We start from the raw sequence: 22441 nt of genomic DNA, 5'->3' as shown, positions 1-22441 counted from the left end.
GTTTAATTTAACTTACATGCAACACTGCCTCTTCGTGTTGGGCCCTCCGAATTTGGGCTTGTCGAGGCAGTTGATGCACTTGGCGCAGTCCTTCTCTATCAGGCAGCCGGTGCAGTGTCCACAGCGCCGGGAGCGGACTCCCCCCGGCGCAAACTGGCTCAGCACCTTCCTCTTCCTGAACCTTCCCCTGCCCCTCCGCCTCCGCTGGATGTTTTCCTGAGAGACAACCCACTGAGCCCTGCCCTGATCAGAGATGTCATCATCGTCATCATCTGCCACATCTGCAAGCGAGACACACAGAGGATGGGTAAAAGTGCCACAACAGACGTTTTTAAAACATCATTACGTACATGTGATGATGAGTGTGTTTGTGTGTTGGTAGAGTGGGGAGGGGGCGGGGGTTTGACATCTTTGGATGCCAGTCAGCAGGAGACGTTACAGGTTTTAATTCCTGTGATTGGAGGTGCTTACATACTCATTTACTTTCTCTCTCTTTGCTCTTGGATAGAGTGAATACACCAGGAGAAACCCGTTGCTGCTGGTGGAAACTCCCCTGCCTCACTTTATTAGATCACAAACTACTAAGAGCAGATTTAAAATGATTCACAGCCTCTTGCATCCTCCAGTGGTGAAACTTAATGCGAGCTGGCACAAAGCAACTTCACACAGACACAAAAGAAAAAAATGCTCAGAGGTGGTGACTGTCATTATTTAAATAAATAATGTAGCTGAAATGATCTTTTCGCTTTTTTTCATCTGCACTACATGTGTTCATTAAGAGACAGGGCAGTGAGTCTATTTGTCAAACAGCACTTCCTCACCTCATACTGAGTGATGCTCACTTGACCAGTGTTGGGTAAAGCTTTCCAACAGCGGTGGCTAATCTGTGTGTGACAAAAGATATTTTTGCTGGCAAATATTTTAGTTACAACTACATTGAACTAACAAAGCAGTTTTTTGAGTTTGCCAAAAGCAACAAGAACAGTGCTCTGTCTTATTTTTTTTAAGGTGTGTATTTATAACTACTAAATAATGCCAGTTTGGAAGAATATTTTAGCCAGTGTTTTCGTTTCTTAATCATCATGAACTAGCTGAGCAGCTTTGCCAAACAAAAAAACGGCAGGAATGAATTAAAGTCTGGACAATGCCAATGAAGTGTTCTCACAATTTGATTCAAAAACCTAAAGCATGACATACAGTAACAAATCCAACTAACTTTTTCATATCACTCTACAAACGATGCAGCAGCCTTGAATGTCCCAGATAATAGTAACTCGCTGCTGCTACATGTTTCAATGAGGGGACGTGAGAATCTCCGTGTGAAAGATTCAGCAAGTTAAAAGGAATACCTAACCTTCACAAAATATCATTTAATTACTTCTTTCACAATCATAACACTTAGCATTATTGAGACCCTTCAGAGTTGATAATATATGGTCAATGTCAATATTTCTTTACACAACCTATTAGATTAAAAAAAAACACACACACTCACATATTTGAGAGTTTAAATAATCATAACCAAGCAATGTGCTAGGCAACACTGACACTGTGTCAAAACACATCTTTGGTCTTTCTTTGCTTTATATATATATATATATATATATATATATATACACACACATCCATATATGGCAAGATTAATTTACCGGTCAAAATTTCATAGGACGGCTCATTGTGCTGCTGAGGTCAACCTACGAGCGTGTTGACCTTGACGTTGTTGCTGCTGGTAGTGACAGTGTTTGCAAAAAAGGTTTGATGAAGCCAGCAAACTCTACAAACAACCTCCTGCAGCAACAATCCTCCTGTTAGTTGACAGGTGTGCAGTGTCTCCCAAGAGCCCACAGTCAGACACAAAATGATCTTATAACAGTCAGTAGTACTGTACTGTACAGTTTTCTATAGTGTAAGATTTTTTAAATACTGTCTAAAGGAAACTAAAGAAATTGAATTCAGTGCTTTTCAACACCAGCATCTGCCCTGTGCTCTCCTCCGCCGCTCTGACTGAGGTTCCTCCTTTGTGTTTAGTTGTGTTGCTGCATCTGAACCACACATCGTCACCAAGGCCAATGACTTAAATGGTGAATAAGCTCATTCAACATCATTTCCCTCCTGTGGTCAAAGACTATGACTACTCTGCCATCCCTCCTGTGTTTTCTTGGTTGATCCAAAGTAAAGGGGACACATATTTAACTTTGCAAATACAACGCAAATGTAGTTATAGTCACATGCAATTTACCATTTGACATAAGAGTCCATATTTCTTCCACAGTGGTGCAATTTTTGTGCTTTCTGCTTAAAAGAAAAACAACACACGTTACGTGCACTGTACCTTCTGTTGCGGGGGAGAAGGTGATGCCCTCTCTCTCGTGCAGCGGCAGGGCGCTGAGTCTGGGGATATCGTCTGGCACCGTGGCACGGGGCTGCCCCAGAGCCACCGCTGCTGCCCGACACACATGTTTAATCCTCGGACCACACAGCGGTTGCTCCTGCACACAAACACACACACACACAAAGAAAAAACATGGATTCACCTGGGTGTAAACAAATTACAATATTTGTTATCACTTATTTATGTCAAATCTCCTCTCACATAATACGGGAAATGTGCAATATCCTTAGTCGCAGTGTAAAGTATCTGATATTTATTGTATTTATTGCCTTTTTACTCTTTATTGTTTATATCTTTTCTTTTAAATTGTGTGCACTTGCTTATCTTTACTTGTTTGTTGTATGTAGGGTTGGGCACCGAAAAACGGTTCCAAATAGGAACCGGTTCCTAACGTCCGGTTCCGGAATCGTTAAGAAGCCGTTTGAATTTCGATCCTTTTTTTCGGTTCCTAAATGTCCGCACTAGTTTGTTTGTTTTACTCCGCTCGCACTAGTTTTAAGTAATTTGACCCGCCCCGCACCACCGCATCTATTTTCACAACCCTCCCCGCTGCTATTAAACGTCAGACAGCGGCCTTTTACTTTGAAAGGGCAGACAGAGGCGCTGTGTTGCCGGTAGCTTGTCAGTGTGGAGCTCGTGAGGAGTGGGAGAGTCACAGTGCAGCACGAGTGCAGCAGCCGCCGCCGCCGCCGCCGCCGCCGCTGCCGCCGCCACCTCTCTCTCTCCCCGGTCTGCTCTCTGCTCTCAGTGAAACCAACCTGCTCTGCTGATGCGCCCAGCCGCCGTCTCACCGGTTCCCTCACACCTCCGCCGGCTTTCCCATCAACATCAGCGCGCCCCTGATAACACACTCTGGACTTCATCATCAGTTTTTTTAATGACCCGCCCCACCGCGCCCCGCACCGCAAATAAAGTAAACATTTCTTGACCCGCACCGCGCGTCACTAGTGTACAGACCTCCTCAGCCTGAGAAGGCAGACATGATTATCTTCTTAAACAAAAACTGTTTTTGATTTGTCATCATGACTGCTCCAGTGTTTGTTTTATTTTGTTGCATATACATTCACCTGTTCTGCAGCTCTTTGTATGTTAGACTGCTTGCCAAGTTTCAGTTTTATAGTTAGTTAGGGACCCTCCCTTTTAATTGAATACCATAGTTGGCAAAATCTATTTTTGGAGGCCTTTTGGAGGTCTTAGAAGCTGTGTAAGATGTATGTTTGAAGTCCAAGCATGCATGCAGCCTGTGTGAAGAGTTTGTCAAATAAAAAAATATCCTGTGAAATAAGTTGTGACCTGTTGACCTGCACCTCAAAGAATCGGAATCGAGAATCGTTTGGAACCGGAATCGAAATAGAGAATCGGAATCGGAATTGGAATCGTTAAAATCCAAACGATGCCCAACCCTAGTTGTATGTTTGTCCTCTGCACAAGAATTCCTATGTACCTTAACAAATGTACAAATGGTATCTAATCTATCTTATCTTATCTTAGATCGTTGTTTTCCATTGCTTTATTTTGCACTTAAGTACACGTTTTCCTCTCTCTTGCAGCTCAGCACCTTTACACTGTGCATTAAACTGGTGTTTCTCATGAGCGCCTGCATGGCATAAAGCAGCTAACACACACACAAGAACAAACAAACACAGGGACACAATAAATGGTCCAGTTAAGACTCAACACAGGTGATTACAACATATTCTGCAGCCTGATGCTACTTCGATTTTTATCAAACACAGACAAGCCACATAAAAAAAGAATATTTCCGGATAAAAGCATTACCTGAGGACTAATATCTTTGGGAGATACGCCAATTCTCCTCCTCCTCCTCCTCCTTCCACTCACTGGCACTCGTGATTCTCTGGAGCCCAACTTTTGGTCCAGGAAAGAATAAAAAACAAAGATTTCATATGAGACATCCTGCTGCAACATCACTGTGTTACTTTACCTCTCTAGATTAATAACCAAGTCTCCCACTTTTAAGGCGAGACACCCCAGGTGAATAGGGTAAAAAATTTAACTAACAGCTATTGCCATGAAACTTTCTATGTTTATTACTTAGATTGAGACAATTGTTTTTTGTATTACATGTTTTCTTAAATATTATGCTTACATATGGAAATTAGACATTATATAATTAAATATGCGTGAATTTGTGTACATTTCCAGACCCGAAATCTGAAGATTGGATAAAGCCACTTTCAAAATTCTTGTTTTATTTTGTTGACATATTAAAGTCAAAAGTTTTTACAGAGGGGATTTTGGATATCTCTTTTTATCACTTTGTAAATGATAAAATACTGTCACCAGCCCTAAAAAATCAAATTTCGCCCTGTTTTTAGGTATAAATTGTTGTATAAATGAGGCTGTGAATGATATATCAACAATCCCCTCTGTAAAAACCTTCAGAATATAGGCGGGAATACAACTGGAAGGTTTGGTGTCTGTAAGTGCTGCTGAACTGGAGATTTCGGGTCCAGAGTATAAGAAAAAGCTCATTTTGAGAAAACGGCCTTTAAAGATTCTATTGCAAAAATTCCACAAATTGGCTCTATGCACAGCTCTACTTCCTGAACTTCAGGCAGCTCCTTTATTTCCTGTATTACATTATTGGACAAACTGATTAATCCAGGTGTGTCTGACCAATGTGACTACTCAGACACACCTGGATTAATCAGTTTGTCAGTAAATAAAAGAGCTGCCTTGAATTTAGAAAGCAGTGGAGCTGTGCATAGAGCCCATTGTTACTGGAAACAAGAGTGTCTGGCCACTGTGAATTTTAAGGTGTGTGGGCCAGTAGGTCAGAGAAAAAAATATAAATATAAAAATAAAAATAAAAAACACTTTAGGTGTAGCCTAGTTGGGCTCATCTGTAATATGACAACCAATGTTTTCAGTTTCTCTCTGTCTGGCTAAAAATCATCTCTGGCCCATGTCAGTGTCACATCCGTTTCACCTCTGTCACTGAGAAGTAAACTACTGCACAACACGTGATTCTGAGGATCGATGCTCATTTTAAGCCCTGTACCAGCGCAGGGACATATTAAATCTCCGATCAGTTCATTCAGACGTCTGATGTGTAAAAAAAAAAAAAAAAGCCACCGCTGTGTATCGCGCTGATCTCCGGCGGCAAACACTCGTTTTTTTACGGGTGACAGCTTCCGCGATGACGCACTTTGTAAAGGGATCTTATGGCTCGGTGAGTTTCTGTGCTGTGTCTTTTGTTGTCTAGCAAGTGAGAGTTGCTGTTTTATTTTATGTGAGGATTTAAATCGATTTCCTTTCCCCGTTTTTAAAAGTCCCTCCGCTGTTCAGAGCGCATCAAGTGATGCTTCTAAACGAATCACGCTGTCGGAAAACGACACCAGCCAATGAGACCCTCCCTCGTACTTTTACCATTCGTCGCTGGTACAAAGGAAATGACCATTTTTGGAACCGACACATTAGTGCAGGAGAGAGAGAGGGAGAGATAGAGAGAGAGAGAGAGAGAGAGAGAGAGAGAGAGAGAGAGAGAGAGAGAGAGAGAGAGAGAGAGAGAGAGAGAGAGAGAGAGAGAGAGAGAGAGAGAGAGAGAGAGAGAGAGAGAGAGAGAGAGAGAGAGAGAGAGAGAGAGAGAGAGAGAGAGAGCTTCACGGCGATACCTGTTATGACAGGAGTCTGAACAGACGCGGCTCGCTCCGCGATAGAACGCTCAGTTCTGGTGAATTTAGGAGAAATCTACAGGCGACACCAGTCAAAGTGAAGTAAAATAAACACCCATAATGTGTATTTTAGACTATTTTTTTGTATTACTCTGAAAGAAGACATGTTATGGAAGCAAAATAGCCCAAAATCTCAAAATTGATAAGTGCATGAAAAAACAATGTTTTTGCCTGCCGTGTCTCGCCTTAAGGTCTTATGTGAAATCATTAGCACTGAAATTCACTTTTTCTTTTCCACAGTAGATTATTGAGTGAATTACAATCAACCAAATAGTTGTTTTGTCAATAAAATGTCAGAATATTGTGAAAAGTTCCCATCACAGTTTTCCAGAGCTCAATGTGTCATCCTCAAATATCTTGTTTTCAATTATTTCAGCAACGTGTAACACCACAGAATCTTTCCTTCTTCACCATAGATCTTGGATTTGTTTTTACCTGTGACAACTTGAGCTGCTTCTGTTGGTCAATTTTGATGAGCTGGACTTTGGCTTTCTTCAGAAGGTGGAGCATCCTCTTATTAGCTCCGCTGAGACCAATTCGATGGCTCGGCCCGCTGACTTCTAAAGCCTCCTGACTCTCCCCCGTCACGCTTCCTGCTTGATCTGTAACAAATATCATGAATAAAAAAGCAAATCTGGTCAGCTGATGCGCAACCCCGTAACCGTAGGAACGCTTCCAAATACTCTCCTTTGAACTTAACCCTCCTGTCGTCCTTCTGGGTCAAATTGACCCAATCTGTTTCCTTCCTCCATCCTTCCTTTCTCCCTTCCTTCTTTCCACAATACTTTTTCCCTCCCTCCCTTCCTTCCTTCTTCCCCCTTCCTTGAACAAATCTGTTCTCTCCCTCCATCTTTATTTCCTTCCTTTTTCCCCTTCCTTCTTTCCACAATCCTTTTTCCCCCCCTCCCTCCCTTCCTTCCTTCTTCTCCCTTCCTTGAACAAATCTGTTCTCTCCCTCCATCTTTCTTTCCTTCCTTTTTCCCCTTCCTTCTTTCCACAATCCTTTTTCCCTCCCTCCCTTCCTTCCTTCTTCTCCCTTCCTTGAACAAATCTGTTCTCTCCCTCCATCTTTCTTTCCTTCCTTTCTCCCTTCTTTCTTTCCACAATCCTTTTTCCCTCCCTTCCTTCCTTCATTCCTCCCTTCTTCCTTCCTTGAACAAATCTGTTCCCTCCCTCCATCTTTCCTTCCTTTTTCCCTCCCTTCCTTCCTTCCTTCCTTTCTTCCTTCCTTCCCTTCATCCTTACTTCTTCCTTCCTTTTTGACCCAATTGACCCAATCTGTTCCCTCCCTCCTTCTATCTTTCCTTCCCTTTTCCCTTCCTTCTTTCCTCCCATCTTTCCCTTTGCCCTTCCTTTCTTCCTTGACCCAGGAGGACAACAGGAGGGTTTTAACAGTGGAGCAAACAGTGTTAAATGATCTCCTGGCAATTTCCATGATATTAAAAAACATTGCAGAATTTCTCAGACCCAGAAATGTTCATAAATATTTAAACAAAAAGGAAGAAAAATGTAATCCTTACTATTGTTGCCGGCGTCCCACAGTGGCGTTTTAGAGGGCACCTCCACGTCAGCATTCACCACCACCGCCAGTTTCCTCACGACGCCAGGAGACTCCATCTCCTCCATCATGAGCTTCGACCTTTTCCTCTTCCTGACATGAGAGGTCACGCAGTCGCCTTGTTGTGTATAATCCCCCTGAGCGTCACACTGGCCTTTCTTCTTCTCCGCCACTTTCAAGGTCAGTTTTTTGAGGTTCTTGTAGATCTCCAGGTGGCTCGTGCCCGGACTGGCCTTTGATGGAAACTTTGTGACGGCAGACGGGCTGTCGAGAGCCGACAAAGTGTCAGAATTCGACTGTAACGAGTTGCCGTCGTGACCCGACTCATGAGGCGATGCGGCGCTCGCTTTCCCGTCCTCTTTCTGCTGACTCTTCAGCCACGACGACAGAGGACCCTTCGGAAAGGGAATCATCTCCTCGTCCAAGAACCTCTTTGGAGTTTTAATAACACGAGAGGACCGGGCGCTCATCACGGGAGCGGAGGAGCTGTTGGCGGCCTGTTGAGCTTCAGAAACCCCTTCCGCTGGGGTCGCGCTCTGACCTTGAAGCTGCTGCCCGTCCTGCGTCGGTTTGCCTGGAACGGGCTCCGTCACGTAGGTGTAAAACACACGCCGGGTGCGATTTCGACTGATTTTTGGACCTTTATTCTCTGATTTCGCTTTCCGCTTGTGGCCGAACAAAGACCTGCGTTGGTGCCGTTTGTTCGGCCGTTTCTCCGGGGAACTTTCGGCTTTGCACTCGAGGGGCATCGCCGCCTCCTCTCCGCTCTGAGCGCCGGCCTCGGTCCCGGCCTCAGGAGAGGCGCCCATCCCCTTACCCGTTCTCCTCCTCTGCCGTTTGTGAGAGGACGTAAACGACAGCGTGACTGCTTGAGACGTGCGCCTCGTGTGCCCGAATCGAAAGCTCTTCATTTGTTTCGCGGAGCTCCGAGGCTGCGATTGGTCCGTGTCCGAGTCCTCCGACACCTCGCCTCGTTCTTTGACCTTGGAAGCTTTTACTGTGCCCTTGACTGCTGTCACAGTGCTCACCAGCTTATTCCGCCTGGTGCCACCAACTGAGGTAGCGGCTGTTTGGTTTCGCGAGTTGCCCGAGTCGGCCGTTTGTCCTGCTTTCCTTATAAAGTCAATTGATTTTTTACTGCTCCGTCTACGTGAGACCGGCTCGTCCGTGCGTCTGCCTCTTGCAGTGACAGCTACCTGCCTGCCATGCAGTTTAATGACCATCTTGGGTATTTCTTTGTCTTCTGCTCGGTTCTCTTTGGCACCCTGGCCTTCTTTAGGAACCCTCGGTACAATTTTCCCAATTAGAGCTGATTTTGAGGTCTTGGGTATAATTTTTCCAATGAGAGGTTTTGTCTCTGGAGAATGATCTGAAGATCGGGGAGACCTCGATTGGCTGAGCGACAGAGACCGAGGAACAGCGCCAGAAGTTTTCTGTGGACGAACTGCTGTGGTCCCAAATCCAGTGAAATCTTCCTCCTGAAGAAACAGAGAAAACATTTTAATTGATTGTTGAACACCAAGTCAATCATATCAAAACTTTTATTTGCAATAAATTCTTGTATGACATAATGAAAATGGACACAAAAGAATCGGTAACATATATAATACAAAATAGAGAGTTGATGTGAAAATGCTAAATGAAGACAGAGAAACAATTAACTGCCTGCCTACTTATCTTTCCAAACAATGATAATGAACGGGTGCAGCAGGTGCTCAGGTTTCCGCAGCGTGGGAGGATCACTACCACCGAGCTGTTACCTACTTTCTGTCGTGATGATATGGCGAGGAGGCACAACTTAAAGTGATAGTTCAGCTCATTTGACGACGTGGGGTTGTTTGAGGTTGTTATCTAACAGTCAATGTATTAGATTCAGATCAGCAAACTCCCAGTTTAGCAAAGCAGCTGTGAGCACTGACACAGAGGCAGTTGATCATAAATTACACCCAGACCTACTGCCGGCACTATGCAACTCAAACAGGAAAAAAAAAGAAAAGAAAAAAAAAAGGATTTTGGCATTTTCACTAAAGAATTTTCATAATTTCTCACCCACTTCATCATTTGGTTATTAGGTATTATCCCCACTGAGACTGTGTGGCTCAGCATCTGCTCTGCTCTCCGCTCAGACAACACTGTGAAACTGATCTTGTTTTCTATGAGCATGAGCTATGAGAAATAACAGCAGGTTTTCAGTTGGTGCAACCATCTGTCTGCACATGTGGAACTTTTTTCCAGTGAGATAAAATAACTTGAATATGGTGCAATCTTCTGCAATCCCACAGTCATTACGTTTTATTTAGTGAAATTAAAAAAAGGCACATTATAGCATACCTTAATTCTCCTCTTAAACATTTCAATACACCCACTTATGGAAAATATAAACTCAAACTCTATCACTAAACAACACTCGTGCTTCCAGCCTCTTCTAATTGAAGCACCTGTCTACCTCAGGCACAAAGACTGCCCACTACAGCACACACTTCACACAATTCAACTGGCTCTCCAATTACTCACATCCATCTTCACACGCAAAACTGCGACTCTGTAGATTCGTCAGAGAAGAAACTAACTCCCCTCACTGCAGAACAAGTGAGTGTGTGGCAAATAAGTGACAGTTGAGCATCAGCCACAAGCTTTAGCATTGAGCCATGTGACTCTGTTACAGTCCACACTAAAGGGATTGCATCAGTGAAGCCCGACTGATGTCAGACGCTGTGCTGGAGATTTAATAATATCAGATCCAATTTGGCATCATATCATTATCAGCATCCACCTGCCCAGCTGCTGCTAGAAGTACAAGTACACTACACCACCGTGGAAGTGAATGATACATCCAGCACTGGCCTCTATGGAGAAATACTGTGAACACATACTGACACATCTGAGTCACTTCTGTCTGTAGTGTGATATTAGTGTTGTATTATGAATGACTGTAGCAATGATTGGTCATCAATTTACTGGTTGCAAAGACGAACATGTGGTATCTTTCTGAACCTGACCACTGTTTGGGGGGAAATAAAACAGCTAATTTGAAGACTCTGAGAACTTGTTGTGGGTTTTCTTTCATAATTATATTTAAAAGATTAATTGATTAATGAATAATTAAAATATTAGTTATTAAAGTATTAGAGTCCAGCTTTTTCCATTAACTATAAAGAGAGCAAAGCGCAGTGCATGGTGCTAATGAAATAAAAATACAGAAATACAGCTCTGGTAGTCCATGTTTTACCATTGGACCAGTGCAATCTAGTCATTTTTAATATTCAAATAAAGTGAAAAAACAAAATAAAACATTACATAACAGGAGCTATTACCTAGGTCTACATAACTGTACAATAATGTGCGGATTTCACCCTTAGGGCCCTTGCACTTTCTCATACAAAAGCTGAAATAATGTACAATAATCTATTAAAGCTGCAGGATGGTTGTTGCAACAACAAACTAAATGCAAAAGTAAAAGTATTGACACGGAAATCTACATTTTCTTTGAATTAGACAGACTTCTAGCATGACAGTAAAGATGGTACAACCAGTTTTCTCATTACCTTCATTATTAAATGTCACCTCAGTAATGAGAGTGAGAGATTTATATCTGCAAAACGAACCATCAGGACAAAGGACAGTGGTTTTTCAGAGTATGATCCATCCATACATAAAGTCTCGGTAATATCTCTGCCTCTCACTCTCCACGTTGAGCCGACGTCCAAAACAAGAAGCGGTCAGCTGACAGCTCGCAGTGCTGCTGTCCCCGGGTTATCAGCAGCAGCACCGACGTTTGGTCTACGACAAGAGGATTAGCGGCATGTGGATGTCAGCAGCGCAGGGTGGGAACTTCAACTGCACGAAAATGTGTCAAGTTGGGATGACCGAGCAACCGACCAAACAAAACAAAAGAGACATCTCCTGGTTTCCACAACAAAACAAAAAGAAAAACGCATCCATGGCTTTCACAGCACCGCTAAAGTTTCCGCCTAATAAATCCCCCCCTTTGCAGCAAACTCAGCTGGACAGACACTGATCGGTGTGTGCGCGTTGATTGTTACAACTTGGAGCCAATTTCTAAACACACAATGATTTCCTATGAGCCTGCAGAAGCAAACAGACTGTAAATGTTCACCCACCACCACCACCACCAGCAGCCTCCCTGTTGTAGCTGCAGTGGTGCTGCTTTATTCAGTGTTTGCAACCCAAGTTACCGCGAACTAGCTCCACGTTAGCTTTAACACTTTAAGTGCATATCAAAACAAAACGTTTTAAATGTCTTTCTTCTTTAACAAACTGGCTTTAGCGGCACTATTGTTACCAAATCCCGGCTGACGTGCTGTGTGTTAGCTTATTACTCACCTCCTCACTGTTGCTGCTGCTGCTGGAGTCGAAGCCCGCATCTCTCTGCCGCCTGTGCTTCTCCGCCACCCCGAGAAGACGCAGCAGCGCCGGGTCTTCGCTCAACGCGAGGCCGATGTTGACGGGCCTGGGCCCTCCGGCAGCCAGCTCCCCGTTGTCCGAGCCCAGCCTTCCGCGTCTGGTTCGTTTCTCCGACCGCAGCCTGCTGCGAGCCGAGCACGGCCGGCCCGGGAATCGAGCCCGGGCCGGCGCTAAAGTGCTCAACCCCGCCACGGTAGCGGGAGATGATAATCCGCCTCCCGATGCCGCCATTATTTACTACAACAACACGGACGGCGCGCTGGCGGAGGGAGACTGACTGCAGCGATGTGGGAGGCAAGATGGACCGCCGAGGCGAAGGCGCCAGATAGAGAGCAGCCACAGGGGCATCATGGGAAAACGAACTTCGCCGCGGAAGCGCGACCCCACTTCTACACACTGGGCGACTTCGCTTATGTTAAATCCGCTTTCATTGCCTCCAGGTGCCCCCCCACCCCCTCCTTTTTTTTTTCTTTTCCAGGGCCGGCCCAAGCCTCAATGGGGCCCTAAGCAAAATCTTTATTTTGGTGCCCTCTATTACTGCCAATAATACTATTAAATGTTTTACTCTGTCATTGCGAATCATCATCAGGTTTTTTACCCATCTATGGTTTTTATTCTGAAATGGCACCAAATTCAGCTAAAAGTGCAGCCTGGGGTTGATTTACATTTAATCTTCAAATTGATATAGTACTGGGATACTGAATGTCACCTAGGCCGACTAAAAGTAACAAAATAATCCAACAGACAATGCATTTATTGTAAACACATAATCTGCTTTTTGAAATTTTTGGTTTTAAATATACTGCAACAACAATTTGAAATGCAACAATAATTTAATATGTTGGTAATTACGCAGTGTTTCTCTAAGTTTCTTGCCTTTTGGCGGCCCCCAATAGTCACGGGGCCCCCAGCAGGTGCTTAGTTTGCTTATGCCTTGGGCCGGCTCTTAATTTAACGCTAATTAGTCCGTTCCTTCTACATGCAGAGGACCTTTACTTACAACCTCCAGACACTTTGTAATGTTTACTGTACATCTCACATCTCTTATCTACATCTACTGGCCTATGACTGTGAACATCCTCATCTAACTGCCCTGAAATGTGCTTTGACTTATCTCTTATATTAATATATATTATATAATCTCTTATCTCTCATATTATTTTACTTTATTTTATTTATGTGCTGTTGTTATTCTTCCTTATGGGGCTTGGTGTTGTTGTTGTTTTCCCCTTCTTTTATTATGTATGTCTATGGATATTCTCATTTATCCGCTCATCGTTCTTTTCTGGGCAAATTGAATGTATATGTATATGTTATGTATATATGTGTGTGTAAAAAAAAAAAAAAAAAAACTTCCAATGAATATACCATAAATAAAAAACAGATTTTTAAAAATCTTTGTGTCACACAATTGCTTAACTAATTATTTTTCTCTGAGCAGCAGTTAAACATACAAATAAAAGTTTACAAGTTTGTTTGGATATTAACAACAATAATCACTGATAATCATTGCTGTCAATAATGTCAGTATTGCCAATAGGTTACATTTTTAGTGAAATTTGTTATCAACTTCTTAGGGTTAAAAACATTTGAATATACTTGAATATAGCTCAGAATTTATATAGGTTAAACTCAAAATGGAGAAAAACTAAGTAACATGTATTAACATGACAAACAAAAATACAGCAGAGATTTAAATATTGTTTAATGCAACAATCATTTACTTTTCGGAAGAAAAATAAGATCATTATTTCATGTGTCATAATACAGAATCCTATACACTGGTTCAGATAGATTTTGGATTTAATTTTGTTTAGGATTCACTGTAAATTCTCCCCATAATTGTCACCTTTAAGACTTTATCTGAAAATAAAACAATACAGTTAAATACAAAACACTCCCAGACGCGAGGGAGAATAAGATAGTTGCTCTACAGTGAGTATAAAACACTTCAGGTACAACAGAGGTAATATGGGCAGCAAAGAGGGCCTTATGACACAATTTCAGTGGAAGTGGACATAAATCATAACTATGTACAGAAATGTATTCACAAGTGTGGGTTGTCCTTCTAAAAGCAATGCAAAACCAACGTTCCAGAAATAACCTCCTTAATTCAATTGTGTTGCATCACCTGGCTTCTAAAACTGTCACCTTAAAACAAACATCCACATTTAAATTTTCGTCCTTCACTAAACAGAATATGATAAGAAATGCTCTGACAATCATTTGGGAGGATGAAGTTTCAGTCTTTTTCCCATATATTATCTTTTTTCTTCTACGTCCTCTTCTTTAATGTGGATGTTCCGGTGGACTTTTAGGACACTCTCCCGTACAAAGATCTTTCCACAGGTAGGGCAGGTGTATCCAAAGCGGTGACACTTGGAGATGTGCGCTCTGAGCTGATCGGCCCGGGAGAAGCTCTCATCACACTCTGTACATGTGTGACCTGCGCTAGGGAGAAGCATATGCGCCTCCCTCTTGTGTGCCCGCAGGGCTTCGACAGACGGGAATATGAGGTCACAATTCCCTTCAGGACAAGGGATCTTAAGCTCTGGTTGCAGCTCGGTGGAGGGGCTTCCCTCTATAGGAGAGCCATCGTATGCTTTGCATCTCACTAATTCTTCTTGATGTTCAGTCTTCTTGCCGTCAGATATTTCTCCCTCAGCTGGCTTCTTGGGTTTCCTGCCACGTTTTTTTCCTGGCAGCTTAATGCCACAGTTTAGATCAGCAGCAAACTTCTCCTGGTGCTGCAGCAGCTCCTCTTCTGTCTTGAACCCGTGACCACATTTGCAACACTGGTAGGTGTTGACGTCATCGGCCACTATAGGTCGGTTCGGGTGCACAGTGATGCGATGGCTGCGAAGTCGTGAAGGACTGGGGAACAAGGCACCGCAGTCCCTACAGGGACACCGCCGCTCTATGCACTTCTTCCGTCTGTGTTTGGTCAGCTGCAGTGAGACATGACACACTCAGTAAAGACAGAGAGCAACTGTTTTAGCATTTTTAAACCAATCTATACAAGACAGGCTTTCCGCATGCAGCCCGCTGTGTCCTCACCTCAGTGAAGGTCTGGAAGCTTTTCCGACAGTAAGGGCAGTGGAAGGGCTTCTCCTCTGTGTTGTGGGAGGCCTGGTGCTCAGTGAGCTCCTCAGACACAGTGTAGCTCTTGTCACACTTATAACAAGTAAAGACTGTATTCATCTGCAAAAAATAATGAGTAGGAACTGTGTGAAATACAGACTCAAGAAGATGTTTGTTCTTTTGTTGAAAAGTAAGTGCTTTTTCCCCCTCAAAGTCAAATCAAATCACACCTCCATTCTCAAAAAAAGATGAGAAAAAAAATGATATTATGTGTGAAAAACTAAATTATGTGCAAAATGTTTATCCATACTTGAGCCTGACAGATACATTGCAGATATTCTCACAGAAAACTGCAGATGAGAAAAGCCTTTTATTTTAGTAATTCAGAAAAGGATTTGCACTCGTGAAACATCTTCAATAGATAGATAGATAGATAGATAGATAGATAGATAGATAGATAGATAGATAGATAGATAGATAGATAGATAGATAATAACAGTAAGTACTGACATGTTTTCCACATGTAAAATATCCCATACAGTACATTATATGTCTCAGTTATAACTCCAAACTTTGACTAATCTTTATAGGATCAAAACAAAAAGTTACTAAAGTTACTAAAACCATGAATTTGCTTTATGGAAAATAGTCTACCCATTCCCACAAACCATATTATTATAAATGTTCACATCTCTAATTGTGGCCCTAATAATCACAAGTAACCTCACATGAACTGAGGCTTTGCCCTACCTGCTGCAGATGCTTCTTGTACTGGTCTCGATGACTCTTCCTCATGTGCCTCTCCTTAGCTCTGGGGTCGGAGAAGGTGATGAAGCACTGGAAACACTGCAGACTCTCATGCTGATCTGGATCACAGGGAGATGACAGGTGGCTAGATGACTGGCTCAGACTAAGTGATGGGAATAGATCACATAACTGCAGTATATCAAGGGGCTTCTACTGTTAAGTTCCCAGCATCATATCATTTATGAACTGTATAGTATATGACATCTTACAGGCCTGCAGAGGTGTAACCAGAGGTGTAACCACAGGTTCAGACTTGATCTCCGCTGAGGTGGATTTCATCTCACTCCCAACAATGACCTGCTCTATCTTTAACATTTCCATGCTGATGCTTCCACGCACTACCCAGCCGCATGGAGCTGTAACACAGGAGCACACTGTTGTTGTATACACATGCATAGATATAATATGTAAATATGTAGGCTATGTACACACTGACCAAGCTTCACCCACGCATTAATAGCTGAACCGACAACAGAGCAATGTCAGATTAACCAGTCTATAAAGTGTCAGCATGTTTAGGCTAAATAATAAAACATATCGTGACTTAATATACTTCATGCATGCAAATAATGAAATAAAAACAAAACAGGTGACGTTAGGCCTGCAGCTAGCTGACAGAAGGATGGATGCAGGACCCGCTGGTCGACATGCACAGCTGCAACTACAAGCGAAGTGATCGTGCTCATGTGTTTTTTATTTATTTTTAATTCGCTCGTGCTTCCTTCGGTGTTTCATCTGTGTGCTTCGTGACTCAGTCCGTGCAAGGAATCGAGAGTAAATTTGATTCAAGTTTTTGTAAACAATTCAAAGGAGGGAACCATTTCTTACCGCTCGACTCCTCCGCTGAAATGAAGCCGCGGAGAACGGCCTGCCCACATCACGTGACCGGGGCAAGCGATGGAGTTATCGCGAGATTATGAGAGCTCAGCTTTGTCTGGGACCACGCACCACCACTGCATTGTCTTATCTGAAGACCAAAATAGATACTATTTTACATGGTGGCTCTGGGTGAACCCATTCTTTGTGTCATCACCACACCATGACTGTCTCCTCTAGAGGAAACAAACGCTTATTTTATGAATGATTTATATCCATGTTATCCGTGGCCATAATATGTGCCACCTATGGTACTGTATATTGAATAATAAAATGATTTTAAATTGAAAACTACCAATTTTAAAAAAACAAAATATGACTGCTATATAATGCCTTTCCATTTTACTCTACACATACAACCCAGCAAATGAATACACATGAAAAACATTCACTTTATGGTTCATAGAACTTTATTGGTAAACCGGACAAGGCAGACACATCAATGAAAAAACTTGATGATGAGGTGATAAGACGGCACATAATCTTTTTTTAAATAATTTGTCAGTGACACAGGCATGGGGTTAAGGTCATGTGAGGCAGAAGAAGGAGTTTGAGGAGTTCAAGGAGCCATTTAAGCCCTGGCCTGCTGCTGCTGCTGGAATTCAGCAATTCGGCTTTCCATTACAGGCCTGAAGTGCCTGATCAGTCCCTGTGGACACAGAAAGGAGAACACGAAGAGAAATTAATCCAGATTTAATTAACAAAATTTTTTTCCTGACAAAAAGGCAGTGGAGGTGTTAATCCCTGAATAAACATGGCATAAAGGACCTCGGCTACATTTCTTTGCGGTAATGGTTCGCAGTTCTGTGTTTACACTGCAGATTTACAACTCATATAATCTAATGCAGTTCAATACAACAGCAAGTAATATATCTCTCCTTCATGAAACATAAAACTTCATGAAATGATATTTAGTTTTTGTCACTTGGCTGGAGACGTGCTGTTAAAATTCTATGGTAATCTTAAAAGGGATAGTTCAGCTTTTTTGAAATGGGGTTGCATGAGGTACAAATGTCCTTTAAGTATACTATCTGCAGTAGAAAGGTCTCTAATCAAAACATTGAATGCATCTCGGGATAATTCAATGAGCAATAAGCATCACAAACCTTGCCTGTAATGCAAAAACATGATGAGAGTAAATGTGGTTACCTGCACTGGCCATGCTGCACCGTCTCCCAGGGCACAGATAGTGTGTCCCTCAATCTGCTTACTGATCTCCCAGATCATGTCGATCTCTGCTGCCTTTGCGTCACCACGCACAAAACGCCACATCATGTTGTTCATCCAGTCCACTCCTACAGAAAAAAAGGAAAATGAGAAAAAAAACGGACATTGAAAAACCCTGACACAGACCACACCAAGGTTAACACGTACCACATATAAAGTGACACCGAAGCAGCCCTTACCTTCTCTGCATGGTGTGCACTGGCCGCAGCTCTCATGTTTGTAGAACTCAATCAGGCGTGCAATGGCTCTAATAACGTCAGTCTGCAAAAAACAATGTGTCCACCGATGTAACAGATGTTTTCCAATTTCTACATGCATGATGAGTTACACTGCAGAGGGGGACAAACTTACAGATTTGTCCATGACAATAAGAGCAGCTGTGCCCAGGCCAGTCTGAGCTTGAATGAGACCGTCAAAGTCCATCAGCACGTCTTCACACACACTTTTGGGGATGAGGGGTGTTGAGGAGCCACCAGGGATTACACAGAGCAGGTTGTCCCACCCACCACGCACTCCACCTACAGGACAGATGTTTGATTTGATTAAGTAAAAAACAGGAAACAACAGGAAACACATGCAGATAGAAAAACAATGTGCATACGTGACCCTTTGCCCTGGTTTCACATTTTCAATTTATTGCAAATAATTAAAAAATAATGATAAAACATGTTAAAGAAACACTCTATTCACAAATTTTAAGTTAGTTAGTTTCAGTTTAGTCAATTTAAGTCGAGTAGGATCACTGCAATATTGTCATCCTGTACCTGCATGCCTCTCGATGAGGTCTTTCAGAGGGATCGACATCTCCTCCTCAACGGTGCAGGGGGTGTTAACATGGCCAGAGATGTTGAAGAGCTTTGTGCCAGAGTTTCTCTCTCTGCCAAAGCCCAGAAACCATGTGCCTCCACGGCGACAGATGCTGGGTGCCACGGATACAGTCTCCACATTGGCAACAGTTGTCGGGCAACCAAACACACCTGCAAAATAGGAGGAAAAATAAAGCACACTGTAATTACTGATGGATTTCAGTAAATACTGCAAATGAGAAAATGCTATATAGGTGAATATAGGTGAATATAGGTGAATACGATATATTTTCCACTCCTGACTGTCGACTGAACTCACCAACATCAGCAGGAAACGGGGGCTTCAGGCGGGGCTTCCCCTGCTTTCCCTCCAGGGACTCGATAAGAGCGGTCTCCTCTCCACAGATATATGCCCCGGCGCCACGCATCACAAACACATCAAAGTCATAACCCGAGCCACATGCGTCCCTTCCAATCAGCCCAGCAGCATAGGCCTCATTGATAGCAACCTGAGGGACAGATATTGAAAATGAAATACTTATTAGAAATCTTATATTCAAATAAGAATGAAATGTACTGAATTATGTTCCAATTTTTGTGATAAAGGCAACGACTGTGCCCTCACGCTTTCTATTTAAAAATTCAACGGAGTGTATTTAGAAATTTGGAATAGTGTAAAACACAAGGGTGATATTTTTAACGTCTTTGTCCAAAAACTGATTGGTAATCTATGACAAATATATCGAGTAAAATATGCAAAGTAATTTTTACTCCATTCTTACCTGCAGGTTTGATGACTCATTATAAAACTCTCCTCTGATATAGATGTAAGCAGCACGTGCCCCCATGGCCCGTCCAGCCACCAGACAGCCCTCCACCAGCTTGTGGGGGTCGTTCCTCATGATCTCCCGGTCCTTACAGGTGCCAGGCTCGCCCTCATCTGCATTCACCACCAGATACTTCGGCCTGAGGAAAGAGATAAGAAGTGAGTGTCATTGGATAATTCCCCCAAGAGTAGCCAGCCACTGTATTGGAGGTCCAAACTGAACAGAGGACGTGTAGGTGCTTCTGTCAGTCTCCCCACTGACCTGCCATCACTGGGCTTGTTCATGAAGCTCCACTTCATGCCAGTAGGGAAACCAGCACCGCCTCTGCCACGCAGACCGGAGACCTTGATCTCATTGATGATCCAGTCGACTCCCTTGAGAAGGATCTCCTTGGTTTTGTACCAGTCACCACGCTTCAAAGCTCCCTTCAGCCTGAAGTATAAATATGAATAGGTGAGGACACAGCTGTGTTTTATTGATAAAGTTGCAGACAAAGATCCTGGTCAGAACATGCATAACTGGATTTTGTCCTTTACTTCTACAGCTCTGTTTGTTATTATAAGAAACAAAGCCTTAAATAAAGCAATATGCATATTATTTTTAAGATATTACAGAGCACACAAAAATAATATCCATGGTGTTACCTCCAGTCATGACGGCCGTAAAGATTTGTGAATATTCTGTCCTCATCTGCCAAAGGTCCGTACGTTGTTTTCTTGGGAGCACTCTGGGAAAAAAAAGCAAAGGAAAAATGTAAATGACATTAAAAGCAACCATGCAGTTAATTTATGTCAGTTTCAAATAAATTACCTGAGCTGTGCTGTTAAATCGGGTAATGGCAGTCACCCCGCCTTGACTGATAGCAGCTGGGGCTCGTACCACCCCGCTCACTACAGCCCGAGACAGGGACAGCATCCTTCCTGCAGGGCGGACAGACAGCACAGTCAAAAGATGAAATGGGGCCATGCAATTCAGATTAGCTAACACACAGTGAGATACTTTTCCCTTTTCATGTTTACAGCCCAGGCAGGAAGGACTGCAGGTGCAAACATGCTAATGCACATGATTTATCATGTAACACTGATTAACTGTGGGATATCACAGCATAACAATGTTATATGATAGCACATCAGCTTCTATAATAAATGATTAGTTGTCACTCAGGAACAGTGGTTGTGTGGCTGTCAAATGTGACATAATAAATAAAGTATTTAACAGCAGAAGGAATAAGCTTTACAACGGGGATCGTGGCATAATGTTTCCTTTAAAAAAAATCGTAAATCTTTTGATCAGTGATCCCAAAGAGCTTTTCTCACATTAACAATCTTCAGGAAAGCAAAATCAGAAACTGGAAAACCAACAACCCAAAACTCAAGTTCTGCTTTTGCAATGTCACTTTCTTTTGCATCATGACAACTCAATAGAAGGCAACGAGCACCAAATTAACCCTCTCACATTAGGTGGTGATCATCAGACAAAATAGATATCTCTATTAGGAGTTAAATGAGTGAAAAAGCTTTGACAGGAGCCTTGTGTAACTTCAGCTGTGATGTTGTTATGAGAGAGGTTTGGGGTTAGCTAACAAAGTCGAGTGCGTGCGATGTTCAATAAACCCCAATACTCATGCAGCTGTAACATTTCAGATCAAAAAAACACTTACAAATCAACTTAATGGCTACAGATATATTTGAGCTTCTTTATGTGGTTTAGGCGCAGTGAGAAGAGTACACACTGACCTCCATGCTCAGTTAGCCACTGCTAGCCTAGCCTAGCCTAGCCGAGTTAGCTAACGGTTAACCTTGTAATGTCAACATAAACGCGGCGGATTCACAGCGGAACATGCACATCTCACACAGAGATCAACGGGCTTATATCAGCTCTTGCAATAAAAACAATGACAAGACGAAAGGTTTGATAAAAAGTCAGCAAACGGACCCGTTCCCGGTTTACCTTTTCTACGTCCAGAGTTTATGAAATATCGACCGGAAGTAGACGCGCACGCGGCCCGGACGCAGACACCAACAACACAACGAGGAGGAGGAGGAAGAAGAGAGGAGGGTTATTTAAAATACTAGTGGTTGCACAACATGACTGTGAACCGCCCCCTCTGCTTTAAAGAAAATATTTATTTCATAACTAAAATGTGTGTGTGTGTGTGTGTGTGTGTGTGTGTGTGTGTGTGTGTGTGTGTGTGTGTGTGTGTGTGTGTGTGTGTGTGTGTGTGTGTGTGTGTGTGTGTGATCAATGTATTCCAATATTTGCCTACAGTGTGATTCTAATGATTAATGCATTAAATAATAATTGAATGCAGATAGATTTATACCTGGACAAACCCTGGACTTTTAATGTAGTGTAATCTTCTTGTTATTATTGTCTTATCACTGTAATTGTATTGTCACAGTTATGTTTAATCATGTGGAACTGCATTTCTGTAGCAATGCAATGTTGTTTTCTGTTTGTCTTAGCAGATATGTTTTCTGTTTCCTGCTGAGGGACCTAAGAAATTAGCTTGAGGCTGAGAGTGTGCACTGTCCCTGTTCAAATAAACAATACATAAATAAGTAGTGTTCAAGTTTAGAAACATTTACATTAGCATGACAAATTAATGTGTTAATTACTTCTTACACTGTGTTTCTGTAAACCTTAGGTTTTAAGTGGTATTATGTGTTGATAGAGTGATCGATGAATAGTAGGTATACTGTTAGGTGATGAGGTCATCAAGCTCTTTGTGATTTTTGCCCTTA

At 42.6% G+C, this 22441-nt stretch overlaps 3 protein-coding genes across 7 annotated transcripts in view; all 3 read right to left on the bottom strand.

Annotated features, from left to right (window-relative positions):
- kmt2ba (lysine (K)-specific methyltransferase 2Ba) overlaps positions 1-12409 on the bottom strand; it is a 35216-nt gene extending 22807 nt beyond the window's left edge. For 2 of the 3 annotated variants that reach the window (XM_085791428.1, XM_085791429.1), the window contains exons 1-6: positions 11993-12409; positions 7611-9126; positions 6526-6692; positions 4172-4261; positions 2333-2489; positions 17-281 (exon numbers count right to left, since the gene is read on the bottom strand). In XM_085791428.1, coding sequence (XP_085647554.1) covers positions 17-281; positions 2333-2489; positions 4172-4261; positions 6526-6692; positions 7611-9126; positions 11993-12304 — 2507 coding nt within the window. In that variant the 5' untranslated portion in view covers positions 12305-12409. The remainder of the gene's footprint in view (positions 1-16; positions 282-2332; positions 2490-4171; positions 4262-6525; positions 6693-7610; positions 9127-11992) is intronic. The other variant, XM_085791430.1, reaches the window with a different exon arrangement.
- A 1456-nt stretch (positions 12410-13865) lies between these two features.
- Positions 13866-16312, bottom strand: LOC146978612 (uncharacterized). 2 transcript variants are annotated; one of them, XR_015037100.1, is made up of 5 exons: positions 16171-16312; positions 15905-16020; positions 15131-15274; positions 14269-15021; positions 13866-14138 (listed from the first exon to the last, which is right to left on the bottom strand). XR_015037100.1 is itself a non-coding variant. In XM_085791425.1 (4 exons), the coding sequence occupies exons 1-4, from the start codon at positions 16280-16282 to the stop codon at positions 14335-14337; spliced, it is 1059 nt and encodes a 352-aa protein (XP_085647551.1). In that variant the 5' UTR covers positions 16283-16312; the 3' UTR covers positions 13866-14334. The 2 variants fall into 2 exon arrangements, 1 of the variants encoding a protein (XP_085647551.1); XM_085791425.1 differs by having other exon boundaries at positions 13866-15021.
- A 917-nt stretch (positions 16313-17229) lies between these two features.
- Positions 17230-21691, bottom strand: ndufv1 (NADH:ubiquinone oxidoreductase core subunit V1). 2 transcript variants are annotated; one of them, XM_085791427.1, is made up of 11 exons: positions 21434-21691; positions 20508-20617; positions 20342-20424; positions 19959-20129; positions 19653-19836; positions 19190-19379; positions 18829-19041; positions 18416-18582; positions 18244-18325; positions 17987-18132; positions 17230-17486 (listed from the first exon to the last, which is right to left on the bottom strand). In XM_085791427.1, exons 2-11 carry the CDS (start codon positions 20610-20612, stop codon positions 17409-17411), a joined length of 1419 nt encoding a protein of 472 aa, XP_085647553.1. In that variant the 5' UTR covers positions 20613-20617; positions 21434-21691; the 3' UTR covers positions 17230-17408. The 2 variants fall into 2 exon arrangements, with proteins under 2 accessions (XP_085647553.1, XP_085647552.1); XM_085791426.1 differs by having other exon boundaries at positions 21648-21691.
- Positions 21692-22441: the final 750 nt, after the last annotated feature.

The sequence above is a fragment of the Trachurus japonicus genome, chromosome 11 (assembly GCF_045865225.1).
Source record: "Trachurus japonicus isolate A0001 chromosome 11, Traja_1.0".
Lineage (NCBI taxonomy): Eukaryota > Metazoa > Chordata > Actinopteri > Carangiformes > Carangidae > Trachurus > Trachurus japonicus.
Note: the sequence above shows the minus strand (reverse complement) of the source record. Positions and strands in the feature narration are given on the sequence as shown.

Coding starts and splice junctions, on each gene's coding strand:
- LOC146978612 (XM_085791425.1), bottom strand. CDS start 16,282: ATGGAAATGTTAAAGATAGAGCAGGTCATTGTTGGGAGTGAGATGAAA. Junction 16,021..16,170: donor GGTTACACCTCTGCAGGCCT/GTAAGATGTCAT, acceptor CCTGTGATCCAG/ATCAGCATGAGAGTCTGCAG. Junction 15,275..15,904: donor ACAAGAAGCATCTGCAGCAG/GTAGGGCAAAGC, acceptor TATTTTTTGCAG/ATGAATACAGTCTTTACTTG.
- ndufv1 (XM_085791427.1), bottom strand. CDS start 20,612: ATGCTGTCCCTGTCTCGGGCTGTAGTGAGCGGGGTGGTACGAGCCCCA. Junction 20,130..20,341: donor TACGGCCGTCATGACTGGAG/GTAACACCATGG, acceptor TTTATACTTCAG/GCTGAAGGGAGCTTTGAAGC. Junction 18,583..18,828: donor CCTCATCGAGAGGCATGCAG/GTACAGGATGAC, acceptor TCTGTCCTGTAG/GTGGAGTGCGTGGTGGGTGG.